Source organism: Canis lupus, chromosome 35 (assembly GCF_048164855.1).
Source record: "Canis lupus baileyi chromosome 35, mCanLup2.hap1, whole genome shotgun sequence".
Taxonomy (NCBI): domain Eukaryota; kingdom Metazoa; phylum Chordata; class Mammalia; order Carnivora; family Canidae; genus Canis; species Canis lupus.
In genome coordinates this window covers 6,626,572-6,642,595 of record NC_132872.1, presented here as the reverse complement: position 1 = coordinate 6,642,595, position 16,024 = coordinate 6,626,572, and the positions used below count along the sequence as shown (strand labels likewise).

General features: G+C 38.9%; 1 protein-coding gene across 8 annotated transcripts in view; it reads right to left on the bottom strand.

Annotated features, from left to right (window-relative positions):
* POLQ (DNA polymerase theta) overlaps positions 1 to 16,024 on the bottom strand; it is a 123,954-nt gene that overhangs the window by 33,676 nt on the left and 74,254 nt on the right. For 7 of the 8 annotated variants that reach the window (XR_012024597.1, XM_072812539.1, XM_072812538.1 and 4 more), the window contains one exon: positions 1,849 to 2,042. Coding sequence is in view for 7 of the 8 variants with exons in the window: in XM_072812539.1 (XP_072668640.1) it covers positions 1,849 to 2,042 (194 nt within the window). In the remaining variant the exon portion in view is untranslated. Of the gene's footprint in view, positions 1 to 1,583; positions 1,641 to 1,848; positions 2,043 to 16,024 lie in introns of all 8 variants that reach the window. The other variant, XM_072812544.1, reaches the window with a different exon arrangement.

Sequence of the window (16,024 nt, the reverse complement as noted above, 5' to 3'; positions counted from 1 at the left end):
TTTACAAAAACAGGTGGCAGGCCAGATCCGGCTCACAAGCTGTGGTTTGCTGATCCCCACACTCTAGGCTAGTGCCATCCAAAAGCAGTTCCTGCAATAATGAAAGTGTTCTTTTTTTTTTTTTTTTAAGATTTTATTTTTTTATTTGAGAGACAGAGTGAGTGAGAGAGCACATGAACAAGGGTAAAGGGGAGAGAGGAGCAGACTCCCTCCCAAGCAGGAAGTCTTATGTAGGGCTCAATTCTGGGATTCTGGGATCATGAATTGAGCCAAAGGCTCAACCAACTGAGCCACCACAGTGCTCCTAATGAAAGTATTCTATATTTGCACACCCCCCCACCCCATTATGGTAGCCACTTGCATAGGTGGCTATTGAACATCTGAAATGTGGCTAATATAACTAAGGAAGTGAAATATTTTATTTAATTTTAATTAATTTAAATTTCAATAGCCACAAGTGACTAATAGCTCCTGGATTGGACAACACAGCTCTAGATGATTAGTAATATCCTGCCCAGTTCAAAGATTCAACTTAAAATCACCAAGGTTTAAATAGTCAATGTGTGAAACTTAGATTACCTTAAATTCCCATCTTAAAATGAAGACCTAAGAACAAGCGGTTAAAATCAAAGTGATGCCTTTCATTCTGGCTTAGAGTTTGGTCTAGGCCTATGGGCTTAGTATCTGAATAACAAGGGCACAGATTCCTGCCTTTCCCCCACACTTACTTATACTGAAATCCAGAGATCCTATGTTTTTCATAAGGTCCCTAAGTAATTTTATGTACAGTCAGTTGGGTACTAGTTGGGGAGTTCTGAGCTAAAGAACTAAAAGAAATATATTAAACAAACAGCACCCTCTGATTAAGAGAAACAAAACTCATTTTTAAAAAACATATAACCCTGTGGCTTAAAAGGGGGGCGGGCATTATTATGAGTATATATAAAATGTATTGAGCATTTACTATGAGATGGGCCCTATTCCAAGTGTTTTACATCCAACATGTATTACTCACAACAAATCTATGAGGTATTTCTATCATAACCCTTTTTACTGATGTAGAAATTGAGATACAAAGACCTGATGTACTGGCTCAAGGTTACAGGGTTAATAAGTGGAGGAGATACGGTTTAAACCCAGGAAGTCTGACTTGAAAGCCTACGATCTTCACAACATACTATATTACTGAATTGCATCTATGAGACACCTGAACTTCAAAGCTCTCAAGTATAAACATCCACTCTGTATTTGTAAGCCTTCTAAAACAACCCAACCACCCTTTGTGAAGTGTGGGGAGAGGAAAGAATAGAATGTCAACTTTTGAAAATAAGAGTAAAGAGTGTGTCCAAATTTATGTTAAGTTTATAAAAATCTTTTTAGGTTTAAAAAAAACAATCCCCAAAATTCCTTTTTTCATTAACAACTGAGGAAAAAATATCTAATTTTATTTTCCAAAGAAGGATTTTGGGTAAGGAAGGAGTGAAAGTTCATGAAATTACTAACTTCATGGAGAAACAACTGCACTGTTATATAACAACCACTGTGGATCTTTTGTTCAACAAATATTTAACTTGATTGAGTACCTCCTTTGTTCTAGGCAAATCTCATGGAGTATACATTCTGGGAGGCTTCTTCACTACCTATTTCATAAACACAGATATAATTTATAAATTAGATGCTAGAATACTCTATCTCCAAAGTACTCTGATAACTAAATTTTTTTTTTAGCTGATCTTTGGTGTTTGGGCAAACACATTTAAGAAATACACACACACACACACACACACACACACACACACACACACAAATAATTTTTAACTCTAAAATTCCCCATTCCCATGATACAACCTCAGCGATGTCATCTGAACTGGTGAAGGAAAAACTGTGTCCAGCTAGTTGATAGGCCTGAATCTCAATTGCATCCAGCTTGGCTTGCATTATGTGTTTCTGACTTTCACATTCTGTAGTACTAAAGCCAATCCCATTTAGTTCTAGCAAGGCCAAGCAGTACTGAGAGGGCATTTCCACTTTGCAGAAAACATCTGGAAGAAAAAAGAAAACTAAAACATTAATCCATCAATCAAGTGACTAGATTAGCATCATCACCTAAACACTTTCTGGACTACTACCCTTGTCTACACAGAGAGAAGAAAAACTGGCAATCTGGTGAATGGTCTAGATTATAAGAGGCTGCATTTCTCCCAAGATAATGTTTCTGCTTCTACTCTTGGCAAGAGCCAGGGAGCCAATTTTATTTGCTAAACTGACTATAATGAGTTAATCTCTTGAAATTATTTCCAATATTCCTGGGGTCCATGATATGCATGCTTGCACAAAGAACTCAAAATGGAGGTTTCTTATTTTCCAACCAGAGAGTAAAGACTCCTGAAGTAAAAATTAGAGTATTTTTCTTTTCTTTCTTTTTTTTTTTTTAAAGATTTTTTATTTATTTAGGAGAGACAGAGAGGCAGAGACACAGGCAGAGGGAGAAGCAGGCTCCATGCAGGGAGCCCAACGTGGGACTCGATTCCGGATCTCCAGGATCATGCCCTGGGCTGCAGGCGGCGCTAAACCGCTAAGCCACCCAGGGATCCCCTTCTTTTCTTTTCTTAAAGATTTATTTATTTGAGAGAGAGAGAGAGAACGAGAGAGCACGAGAGAGCAAGCACAAGAAGGGGAAAGGGGCAAAGGCAGAGGGAGAAACAGGTTCCCAGCTGAGCAGGGCTCAATCTGAGGACCCTGAGATCATGACCTGAGCCAAAGGTAGACACTTAACCACCCAGGTGCCCCTCAGAGTATTTTTCTATCTGCTGACACTTCTTTTTTTTTTTTTTTTAATTTTTTATTTATTTATGATAGTCACAGAGAGAGGGAGAGAAAGAGAGACAGGCAGAGGGAGAAGCAGGCTCCATGCACCGGGAGCCCAACGTGGGATTCGATCCCGGGTCTCCAGGATCGCGCCCTGGGCCAAAGGCAGGCGCCAAACTGCTGCGCCACCCAGGGATCCCTGCTGACACTTCTCAATAGAGTAGTCATGTTATATCAGTTTATCCAGGATGTTCATTGGAATATTAGTCTCAAAGATACTCTATGGAAAGGGTAGGGTTGAGAGACACTGTGTACTGCGATTTCTAGCACTTTATACTGCTTTTGGATAGTCATGATGCCTGTTAATTTAGTAAATGCTCTGAGAAGACCAAAAGCAAAGAGGACTATTTAATTTTGTATTAACTGGAAGTCTGAATTATTTGACCACAAACCCTCTGTTTTATATAAACACTTATTAACATCCTGAATAGTATATGTCCATAGAATGCACTATAGGAAATACTGTACTAAATCATTAAGAAAAAATCCATACCAAAGACCTCGGCTTCCAGTACTATGGATCACTAGGACTCTGAACAATCCTGGCCTGTCCTTCCTAGCTCCACACACACACATTTTTTGAGGCACTGCTGGTCTCAATCAGCAGGAGAAATGTCCAGGGACACCCATAACCCCTACCAAAAGCAAACAAACAAGTGATGGCCTCTAATTGTTAGGAGGAGTTTACAGGCAGTCAGAATCTGTTTTTAAGGACCTGGACCTAGAGCAGAAATTCTAGGATATGGGACCAGAGAAATCAGAAACTAGGGTCAGAACAAGAATAGTAAAAGCACCACAAAATCAGAGTGACAGGCAAAGTCAGAGGGACAGCCTAGATTCTTGGGCAGTAGGAAGGAGCAGTACTGTCATAGGAAATTCTATAGCCAAAAGATTTAGGGGATATATACCTTCGGAGAAGCTAATTCTCAGACTTCTGTTCTAAACCAAAACTCTCAAGGGAGGCTGGTGTGGTCCTTGGATGAGGTGTATGTGGTATGTGGCAGAGGCAAGAGCAAAACCTTTTTTAAGGAAAGAATTCCCCAAGCTAGGCCTACAGGGCTCCATTGATCAAACCTTGTATGAACTCACAAAGGATATGAAAAATACAAGATAGCAAAGAAATACAAATAATATTCAGCAGAAACAACAAATGGCAGATTTAGACCTGTATGAATCACAGATATAGGATCTTAGAACAGAATACAGAAGACAGTTATGAGTGAATTATTTATAAAATAAAAAAGAGATGAATAGAAACAAAGTAAAACAGTAGGAAAGTATAGTATAAATATACCAATAATCACAATAAATTGGCAAAATTGCAAAAAAAAATGGTTAAGTTTCAAAAATAAATTAATAAGCTATGCTTTGTTTATAACATACACCTAAAGCATAAGGACCTAGAAAGGTTAAAAGGGATAGAAAAAAATATGAAGCAAATATTAAGAGAAAGTTGATGTTGCTATATCCATTCCAGAGAATAAACTAAGATTAAAAATCATATTAGTGGTAGAGCTGCTCATACTGATAGGTTTAATTCATCAGGAAAATAAATCAATTTAAAACATGTATGCAGGAGGAGGGGCAAGATGGCAGAAGAGTAGGGTCCCCAAATCACCTGTCCCCACCAAATTACCTAGATAACCTTCAAATCATCCTGAAAATCTATGAATTCGGCCTGAGATTTAAAGAGAGAACAGCTGGAATGCTACAGTGAGAAGAGTTGGCGCTTCTATCAAGGTAGGAAGATGGGGAAAAAGAAATAAAGAAACAAAAGGCCTCCAAGGGGGAGGGGCCCCGCGAGGAGCCGGGCTGAGGCCGGGGCGAGTGTCCCCAGGACAGGAGAGCTCTGTCCCGGAGGAGCAGGAGCTGCACCAACCTTCCCCGGGCGGAAAGGGGCTCCAGGGAGGTGGAGCAGGACCCCAGGAGGGCGGGGGAGCCCTCGGGCTCCCTGGGACACTAATAGACACCTGCGCCCCGGGAGAGTGCGCCGAGCTCCCTAAGGGCTGCAGCGCGCACGGCGGGACCCGGAGCAGCTCGGAGGGGTCGGGCGGCGGCTCCGCGGAGGGGGCTGCGCGGCGGGAGCGCGAATCCAACAGCGCAGGCCCCGGAGCACAGGGCACCGGGACACAGCCCGGATCCGGCCTCCCCCCGGGACAGGCAGAGGTCGGGAGGGCCCAGGACAGCAAGGACACTCCAGCTCCGCCCTGGAGCCTCCAGGCCCTGCATACGGAGTTATGCGGGGAGTTACCGCGGAGCTGACTCCAGGGCTCCAGAGCTGGCCTCACCACTGCAGTTGTTCCTCCTGGGGCCTCACGGGGTAAACAACCCCCACTGAGCCCTGCACCAGGCAGGGGGCAGAGCAGCTCCCCCAAGTGCTAACACCTGAAAATCAGCACAACAGGCCCCTCACCCAGAAGACCAACTAGACGGACAAGTTCCAGGGGAAGTCAAGGGACATAAAGTATACACAATCAGAAGATACTCCCCTGTGGATTCTTTTTTTTTTTTTTTGCTTTTTGATTTGTTCACTTCCCCCACCCCTTTTTCCTTTCTTTCTTTTTCTTTCTCTTTTTCTTTTTTCTTTTTCTCTTTTCTTTCCTTCTTTCTCTCCTCTCCTTTTCCCAATACAACTTGTTTTTGGCCACTGTGCACTGAGTAAAATGACTAGAAGGAAAACCTCACCTCAAAAGAAAGAATCAGAAACAGCCCTCTCTCCCACAGAGTTACAAAATCTGGATTAAAATTCAATGTCAGAAAGGCAATTCAGAAGCACTATTATACAGCTACTGGTGGCTCTAGAAAAAAGCATAAAGGACTCAAGAGACTTCATGACTGCAGAATTTAGAGCTAATCAGGCAGAAATTAAAAATCAATTGAATGAGATGCAATCCAAACTACAAGTACTAACGACAAGGGTTAACGAGGTGGAAGAACGAGTGAGTGACATAGAAGACAAGTTGATGGCAAGGAGGGAAACTGAGGAAAAAAGAGACAAACAATGAAAATACCATGAAGATAGATTAAGGGAAATAAACGACAGCCTGAGGAAGAAAAACCTACGTTTAATTGGGGTTCCCAAGGGCGCCAAAAGGGACAGAGGTCCAGAATATGTATATGAACAAATCATAGCTGAAAACTTTCCTAATCTGGGAAGGGAAACAGGCATTCAGATCCAGGAAATAGAGAGATCCCCCCCAAAAATCAATAAAAACCGTTCAACACCTCGACATTTAATAGTTAAGCTAGCAAATTCCAAAGACAAAGAGAAGATCCTTAAAGCAGCAAGAGACAAGAAGTCCCTGACTTTTATGGGGAGGAGTATTAGGGTAACAGCAGACCTCTCCACAGAGACCTGGCAGGCCAGAAAGGGCTGGCAGGATATATTCAGGGTCCTAAATGAGAAGAACATGCAACCAAGAATACTTTATCCAGCAAGGCTCTCATTCAGAATGGAAGGAGAGATAAAGAGCTTCCAAGACAGGCAGGAACTGAAGAATATGTGACCTCCAAACCAGTTGTGCAAAAAATTTTAAGGGGGACTCTTAAAATTCTCCTTTAAGAAGAAGTTCAGTGGAACAATCCACAAAAACAAGGACTGAATAGATATCATGATGACACTAAACTCATATCTCTCAATAGTAACTCTGAACGTGAACGGGCTTAATGACCCCATCAAAAGGCACAGGGTTTCAGATTGGATAAAAAAGCAGGACCCATCTATTTGCTGTCCACAAGAGACTCATTTTAGACAGAAGGACACCTACAGCCTGAAAATAAAAGGTTGGAGAACCATTTACCATTCGAATGGTCCTCAAAAGAAAGCAGGGGTAGCCATCCTTATATCAGATAAACTAAAATTTACCCCGAAGACTGTAGTGAGAGATAAAGAGGGACACTATATCATACTTAAAGGATCTATCCAACAAGAGGACTTAACAATCCTCAATATATATGCCCCGAATGTGGGAGCTGCCAAATATATAAATCAATTAATAACCAAAGTGAAGAAATACTTAGATAATAATACACTTCTACTTGGTGACTTCAATCTAGCTCTTTCTATACTCGATAGGTCTTCTAAGCACAACATCTCCTAAGAAATGAGAGCTTTAAATGATACACTGGACCAGATGGATTTTACAGATATCTACAGAACTTTATATCCAAACTCAACTGAATACACATTCTTCTCAAGTGCACATGGAACTTTCTCCAGAATAGACCACATACTGGATCACAAATCGGGTCTGAACCGATACCAAAAGATTGGGATCGTCCCCTGCATATTCTCAGACCATAATGCCTTGAAATTAGAACTAAATCACAAGAAGTTTGGAAGGACCTCAAACACGTGGAGGTTAAGGACCATCCTGCTAAAAGATGAAAGGGTCAACCAGGAAATTAAGGAAGAATTAAAAAGATTCATGGAAACTAATGAGAATGAAGATACAACCCTTCAAAATCTTTGGGATGCAGCAAAGCAGTCCTAAGGGGGAAATACATCGCAATACAAGCATACATTCAAAAACTGGAAAAAACTCAAATACAAAAGCTAACCTTACACATAAAGGAGCTAGAGAAAAAACAGCAAATAGATCCTACACCCAGCAGAAGAAGAGAGTTAATAAAGATTCGAGCAGAACTCAACGAAATCGAGACCAGAAGAACTGTGGAACAGATCAACAGAACCAGGAGTTGGTTCTTTGAAAGAATTAATAAGATAGATAAACCATTACCCAGCCTTATTAAAAAGAAGAGAGAGAAGACTCATATTAATAAAATCATGAATGAGAAAGGAGAGATCACTACCAACACCAAGGAAATACAAACGATTTTAAAAACATATTATGAACAGCTATACGCCAATAAATTAGGCAATCTAGAAGAAATAGACGCATTCCTGGAAAGCCACAAACTACCAAAACTGGAACAGGAAGAAATAGAAAACCTGAACAGGCCAATAACCAGGGAGGAAATTGAAGCAGTCATCAAAAACCTCCCAAGACACAAAAGTCCAGGGCCAGATGGCTTCTCAGGGGAATTCTATCAAACGTTTAAAGAAGAAACCATACCTATTCTCCTAAAGCTGTTTGGAAAGATAGAAAGAGATGGAGTACTCCCAAATTCATTCTATGAGGCCAGCATCACCTTAATTCTAAAACCAGACAAAGACTCCACCGAAAAGGAGAATTACAGACCAATATCCCTGATGAACATGGATGCAAAAATTCTCAACAAGATACTAGCCAATAGGATCCAACAATACATTAAGAAAATTATTCACCATGACCAAGTAGGATTTATCCCCGGAACACAAGGCTGGTTCAACACCCGTAAAACAATCAGTGTGATTCATCATATCAGCAAGAGAAAAACCAAGAACCGTATGATCCTCTCATTAGATGCAGAGAAAGCATTTGACAAAATACAGCATCCATTCCTGATCAAAACTCTTCAGAGTGTAGGGATAGAGGGAACATTCCTCAACATCTTAAAAGCCATCTACGAAAAGCCCACAGCAAATATCATTCTCAATGGGGAAGCACTGGGAGCCTTTCCCCTAAGATCAGGAACAAGACAGGGATGTCCACTCTCACCACTGCTATTCAACATAGTACTGGAAGTCCTAGCCTCAGCAATCAGACAACAAAAAGACATTAAAGGCATTCAAATTGGCAAAGAAGAAGTCAAACTCTCCCTCTTCGCCGATGACATGATACTCTACATAGAAAACCCAAAAGCCTCCACCCCAAGATTGCTAGAACTCATACAGCAATTTGGTAGCGTGGCAGGATACAAAATCAATGCCCAGAAATCAGTGGCATTTCTATACACCAACAATGAGACTGAAAAAAGAGAAATTAAGGAGTCAATCCCATTTACAATTACACCCAAAAGCATAAGATACCTAGGAATAAACCTAACCAAAGATGTAAAGGATCTATACCCTCAAAACTATAGAACACTTCTGAAAGAAATTGAGGAAGACACAAAGAGATGGAAAAATATTCCATGCTCATGGATTGGCAGAATTAATATTGTGAAAATGTCAATGTTACCCATGGCAATTTACACGTTTAATGCAATCCCTATCAAAATACCATGGACTTTCTTCAGAGAGTTAGAACAAATTATTTTAAGATTTGTGTGGAATCAGAAAAGACCCCGAATAGCCAGGGGAATTTTATTTTATTTTTTTTAAACTTTTATTTATTTATGATAGGCACACAGTGAGAGAGAGAGAGAGAGGCAGAGACACAGGGAGAGGGAGAAGCAGGCTCCATGCACCTGGAGCCTGACGTGGGATTCGATCCCGGATATCCAGGACCACGCCCTGGGCCAAAGGCAGGTGCCAAACTGCTGCGCCACCCAGGGGAATTTTAAAAAAGAAAACCATAGCTGGGGGCATCACAATACCAGATTTCAGGTTGTACTACAAAGCTGTGGTCGTCAAGACAGTGTGGTACTGGCACAAAAACAGACACATAGATCAATGGAACAGAATAGAGAACCCAGAAGGGGACCCTCAACTTTATGGCCAACTAATATTCAACAAAGGAGGAAAGACTATCCACTGGAAGAAAGACAGTCTCTTCAATAAATGGTGCTGGGAAAATTGGACATCCACATGCAGAAGAATGAAACTAGACCACTTTCTTTCACCATACACAAAGATAAACTCAAAATGGATGAAAGATCTAAATGTGAGACAAGATTCCATCAAAATCCTAGAGGAGAACACAGGCAACACCCTTTTTGAACTCGGCCACAGTAACTTCTTGCAAGATACATCCACGAAGGCAAAAGAAACAAAAGCAAAAATGAACTATTGGGACTTCATCAAGATAAGCAGCTTTTGCACAGCAAAGGATACAGTCAACAAAACTAAAAGACAACCTACAGAATGGGAGAAGATATTTGCAAATGACGTATCAGATAAAGTGCTAGTTTCCAAGATCTATAAAGAACTTATTAAACTCAACACCAAAGAAACAAACAATCCAATCATGAAATGGGCAAAAGACATGAAGAGAAATCTCACAGAGGAAGACATAGACATGGCCAACATGCACATGAGAAAAATGCTCTGCATCACCTGTCATCAGGGAAATACAAATCAAAACCACAATGAGATACCACCTCACACCAGTGAGAATGGGGAAAATTTATAGCAGCAATGGCCACAATAGCCAAACTGTGGAAGGAGCCTCGGTGTCCATCGAAAGATGAATGGATAAAGAAGATGTGGTCTATGTATACAATGGAATATTACTCAGCTATTAGAAATGACAAATACCCACCATTTACTTCAACTTGGATGGAACTGGAGGGTATGATGCTGAGTGAAGTAACTCAATCGGAGAAGGACAAACATTATATGTTCTCATTCATTTGGGGAATATAAATAGTAGTGAAAGGGAATATAAGGGAAGGGAGAAGAAATGTGTGGGAAACATCAGAAAGGGAGACAGAACATAAAGACTCGTAACTCTGGGAAACGAACTAGGGGTGGTGGAAGGGGAGGAGGGCGGGGGGTGGGGGTAAATGGGTGACGGGCACTGAGGGGGGCACTTGATGGGATGAGCACTGGGTGTTATTCTGTATGTTGGTAAATTGAACACAAATAAAAAATAAATTTATTAAAAAAAACATGTATGCATCTAATAAAATGGTCTCAAAATATATACAGTTAAGCTATAGTTAAAACTGAACTACAGTGAAAATTAGATACAAGTTGGATTTTTTTTTTTAATTTTTTTTTTTTATTTATGATAGTCACACAGAGAGAGTGAGAGAGGCAGAGACACAGGCAGAGGGAGACGCAGGCTCCATTCCCCGGGAGCCCGACATGGGATTCGATCCTGGGTCTCCAGGATCGCGCCCTGGGCCAAAGGCAGGCACCAAACCACTGCGCCACCCAGGGTTCCCTTAGATACAAGTATTAAACAAAACTTGTTTAATAGATTTTTTTTAAAGATTTATTTATTTATTTATTTATTTATTTATTTATTTATTTATTTATGAGAGTGAGAGAGAGAGAGAGAGAGAGAGAGAGGCAGAAGCACAGGAGGAGGGAGAAGCAGGCTCCATGCCAGGAGCCTGATGTGGGACTCAATCCCGGGACTCCAGGATTGCACCCTGGGCCAAAGGAAGGCGCTAAACCACTTAGGGATCCCCAACTTAATAGATTTTTATAAAATCTACATCCAGAAGCAAACAGGTGACTCAGTCAGCTAAGAATTTGACTCTTGATTTCAGCTCAGGTCATGATTTCAGGGTCCTGGGACCAAGCCCCACATCAGACTCCCTGCTCAGTGGAGAGCTTATCTCTCTCTCTCTCTCTGCCCCTCCCCTTGCATTCTCTGTCTCTCTCTCAAATAAATCAATAAATATTTTTAAAATAATAATAAAATAAGGGCGCCTGGGTGGCTCAGTCAGTTAAGTATCTGCCTTCAGCTCAGGGCATGATCCCAGGTCCTGGAATGGAGTCCCCAATCACAATCCTTGCTCAGCTGGGAGCCTGCTTCTCCCTCTGTCTGCCACTTCCCGTTTGTGCTTGCTCTCTGTCAATTAAATGAATAAAATCTTAAAATAAAATAAAATATTCTGCATCTAGAACTAGAATATACATTCTCTTATGTACACATAGGACATTTACACATAGTTCAGGATTTAGGTCACAAAGCAACACCAAAAATTTTAAAGAATGAGTATTACATAGTTATGTTACTTAACCACAATACAATTAAGTTAGAATATTAAAAAATACAAATTAAAACATTTCCAAATATTTGGAAATTGAAAACCAACCTTCTAAGTAACATGAATCAAAGTGTCATAACAGAAAATGTTAATAAATATTTAAGATAAAATGAAAACATTACATTTCAAATTTGTGAGATATAATGAAAGTAGAGTCTTGAGGGAAGTTTATAGCTTTTAATACCTAAATTAGAAAAGGAAAAAATGATTTGAAAACCAAAGAGTTTAGTGTCATACTTATGAATTTAGAAAAAGGGCTGCAAAATAAAGTCAGGAGAACTAGAAGAAAAATAATGTTGGCAAAAATTCAAAAAATAGAAAATAATAATAGGAAAGATTAAAGGCAAAAGTTGGGTCTTTAAAAGACTGAAAAATTGAATCCTCAGTCAAACAGTGAGGCTTTAAGGAGCTTAGGGGTATTGCTCCTCAGCAGAAGCCCAGGGCAGAGAAGGGCTTATCTCAAAGAACTTTAGGAGTGTAGACTTCTCTATTAAAGAGAATCATAAGAAGATTCACAGAGGACCTACACAGTTTTAAAAGAAATCTATTGGGATCCCTGGGTGGCGCAGCAGTTTGGCGCCTGCCTTTGGCCCAGGGCGTGATCCTGGAGACCCGGGATCGAATCCCACGTCGGGCTCCCGGTGCATGGAGCCTGCTTCTCCCTCTGCCTGTGTCTCTGCCTCTCTCTCTCTCTCTCTGGGTGACTATCATAAATAAATAAAAAAAATTTAAAAAAATAAAAAATAAAAAAAAATAAAAGAAATCTATTGATAGAAACACTGGATGTGAAAGAGAGGCTGAAAAGTAATACAAAATGTAAAGAGACCGTCAGTTCCGGGGACCCTGCATGTGGGAGCAGTCACTCCCCACTCCTTCCCCCTAACCCCTGGAAACTATGAAACTACCTTGTGTCTATGGAATTGCCTATTCTCAACATTTCATATAATCATACAATATGTGGCCTTTTATGTCTGGCTTTTTTCACTTAGCATAAAGTTTTCAAGGTTCATGTAGCATGTATCAATACTTCAATTCCTTTATATGGCTGAATAATATTCAGTAGTGAAGATGTACCACTTTTTGTTTATCCTTTCTTCAACTGATGAACACAGGTCATTTTTTTTTTTACTATTATGAATAATCCTGCCAAAATCATTTGTGTAAAAGTTTTTGTGTGGATATACGTTTTCTGGTTTGTTTTGTGGAAATTTCTAGGAGTGGAATAGCTGGGTCATGTGATATCACATGGGTTATCACATGACCCAGCTATTTTGTGGAACTGTTGGACTTACACAAAGCGGCTGCTGTACCATTTTACATTCCTACCAGCAATGAATGGTGATTTCAGTTTCTCCACATTCTTGTCAATACTTGGCCATCTTTTTGATTCTAGCCATCCTAATGGGTGTGAAGTGGCATCTTATGGTTTTGATTTGCAATTCCCTCATGACTAATGATATTGATCATTTTATGTGTTTACAGGTTTTTGCTTAAATTTTGATTACATCAATAAAAGTACTCATTATATGAATATCTCATTTAATTTATACGCTCCAAATACTTTGCTAGATTAAAAAAAAAGACTGAAAAATTGGATAAACTTCTAAGTAAGATTAAACAATATGATGAAAGAAAAAGATAACGGATAAACCGCAGATACATAAAAAAATTTTAAAAATGAGCAATAGTTTAATGATAATAAATTTAAAAATCTACATGGAAGGGGTAATTCCTAAAAATATAGTTTATTATAATAAAAATATAGTTCACCAAAACAAAATTAAAGATATAATGGAATAATCTTACAGTTATTAAAGAAATCAAAGTAATAGTTAAAAATATTTCCACAGGGATGCCTGAGTGGCACAGTGGTTGAGCATCTGCCTTTGGCTCGGGGTGTGATCCTGGGGTTCTGGGATTGAGTCATGCATCAGGCTCCCTGGAGGGAGCCTGATTCTCCCTCTGCCTATGTCTCTGCTTCTCTCTGTCTTTCATGAATAAATGAATAAAATCTTAAAAATATATATTTCCTATATATTTTATATATATATATATATATTTATTTATTTATTTATTTATTTATTTATTTATTTCCACAAAGAAACAGTTTGTAGGCAAAACCTACCAAAATTTCAAGGAATACATCATTTCTATGATACAAAAACTCCTCCTCCAAAAAAAAAGAGGTTATATTTATCAACTCATTCCATGAAACTAGAGCAACTTTCTTATCAAAAACAAAACACAAGAAAGAAAAATTACATTTTATAACTGATGAATTGGCAAAGTTGAGAAATATGAATCAGCAAGATTTCTTTCACATTGCTATTTGAAGAGTAAACTTATACACTATTTTGGAAAACAATTTAGCATAATCTTATAAAGTTGAGTATTTCAATTCTCATGACAGAGTAATTTTACACTCAAAAGAAATTCTTGCTCACATGTACTAGGATATATGTATAAGAATGTGTATACAGAACTACTTGCTATCGCAAAACAAAATAAAAGTAGATACAACCCAAACATTCATCAACAGTAAAATAGATTAATTTTGGCACATTCACACAGTGATATATTACACAACAACGAAAATGAATAAATTATAGATTCTTGCAATAACATGCATGAATCTTATAAACATGATGCTGAGAAAGAAAAGCAAGTCCCAATGTGACAGGTGTTTTACAAAGTTCAAAAACAAGCAAAACCAAATAATATATTGTTTGGACCTATATATGTGCTAAAACTTTTTCTAATTAAAAAACAAAATTTAAAATAAAATAAAAAATAAGAGAATGATAAACATAAAAATTGGGATGTGCAAGAAAGGAGCATACAGGTAGAAAAATGTCTGTTACTAATAATGTGAGTTAACAGTTATTATATATTAAAATAATAATAAATAATAAAAAGACTATACATGGACCAATGATATTGTACATGAAAGAAAAATTATGACAAATACAAATCTGTACAGCTGGGATCCTTCAAAAAAGAGAGAAACCAACTCACTCTCGTCCCTAGAAAATCATCTATATTCAAACCACTCCAGAAAGGACTTAAATGATCCATGTGAAGAGAACAGGATATTTGGTCCTGAGTCACATCAAGCTAAGACACACTGTGATTAAAATTTAGTCAAACCCAAACAAAAATCAGCTTTCTAGTGGGAGAAGTCAGCTGTCAGAACATACCCATCTAAGAGGCAAGAGAATGAGAAAAGAAAAAGGATGAAGATTCTGGAGATCCTCAAGTACATCCTGAAATAATTATTTCCAAACAAAATTTGACAGCTGTTTACATTCTCTCCAAAAATTTTATCTCAATGTACTTCCTTCAATTCTACGGACTCTGAATAAGAAAGACTCTGCACTGTACAAGAATGCATTTAATATCTATTAGGCACCCACTTTTGAAAATATCGCCTACAGAAGGAACTTTCAAGGCATACTGAAATTGTAAAAGTTAAAAATAACAAGTCTATAGGGCTTCTTTTACTTTTCTGGAAAGGAAAACCAGTTTCCTTTTTCTATAAGTGAAAAATTGTCTTTAAGTAGTGGAAAGTTCCCTCCCAAAGATATTGAAAGCTTTTAGTTCTGATAATGGGCAACAAATGTTCATAAAAAGTTACAGACTAATCCACATCACCATCACCAAATTGTTAGTGTCTGGGAACTACACAGATTATCCAGGACACCTATCCTAAGGGCAGACCAGACTGACTGAGTAGGAAAGAGAGCTTCGTTCATTCAGCATTATCATCCATTAATGTAGAAGCAGTCCTGTGGCATATGTTGGCATACTCCAACTCCCTGGCCTGCCTATACTGGCTGAGAGAAATGGAGTTTGAAATATTTCAGCACAGGTTCAAGATCTGCTAATTAACATCGCTTAAGCAAGTCTCCTATGAACAAACAAGTCAGTCTGACCTTTATATTATTCTAACCCAGTGATGCAGGAGAGAACATTACTATTATAACACAGTAATGAGAACCTACTCTGGCAAACACTGTGTTACGTTTGCTCTCATTTAATATTTATAATATTATAAGCAACAGATTTAAAGAGTGTCAGTATGGACGCCTGAGTGGCTCAGCAGTTAAGTCTCTGCCTTCAGCCCAGGGCACGATCCTGGAGTCTAGGGATCAAGTCCCATATCAGGCTCCCCGTGTGCAGCCTGCTTCTCCCTCTGCCTGTGTCTCTGCCCCTCTCTCTCTCTGTGCCTCTCATGAATAAATAAAATCTTTTTAAAAAAATTAAAAACTTTAAAAAATAATAATAAATTAAAATTTAAAAAAATTTAAAAAGAGAGTATCAGTAACTTGCCCAAGGCTTCTCATTAATAAGTGATACAGCCTAGTTTCAAACCTGATCTATGTGAATTCAT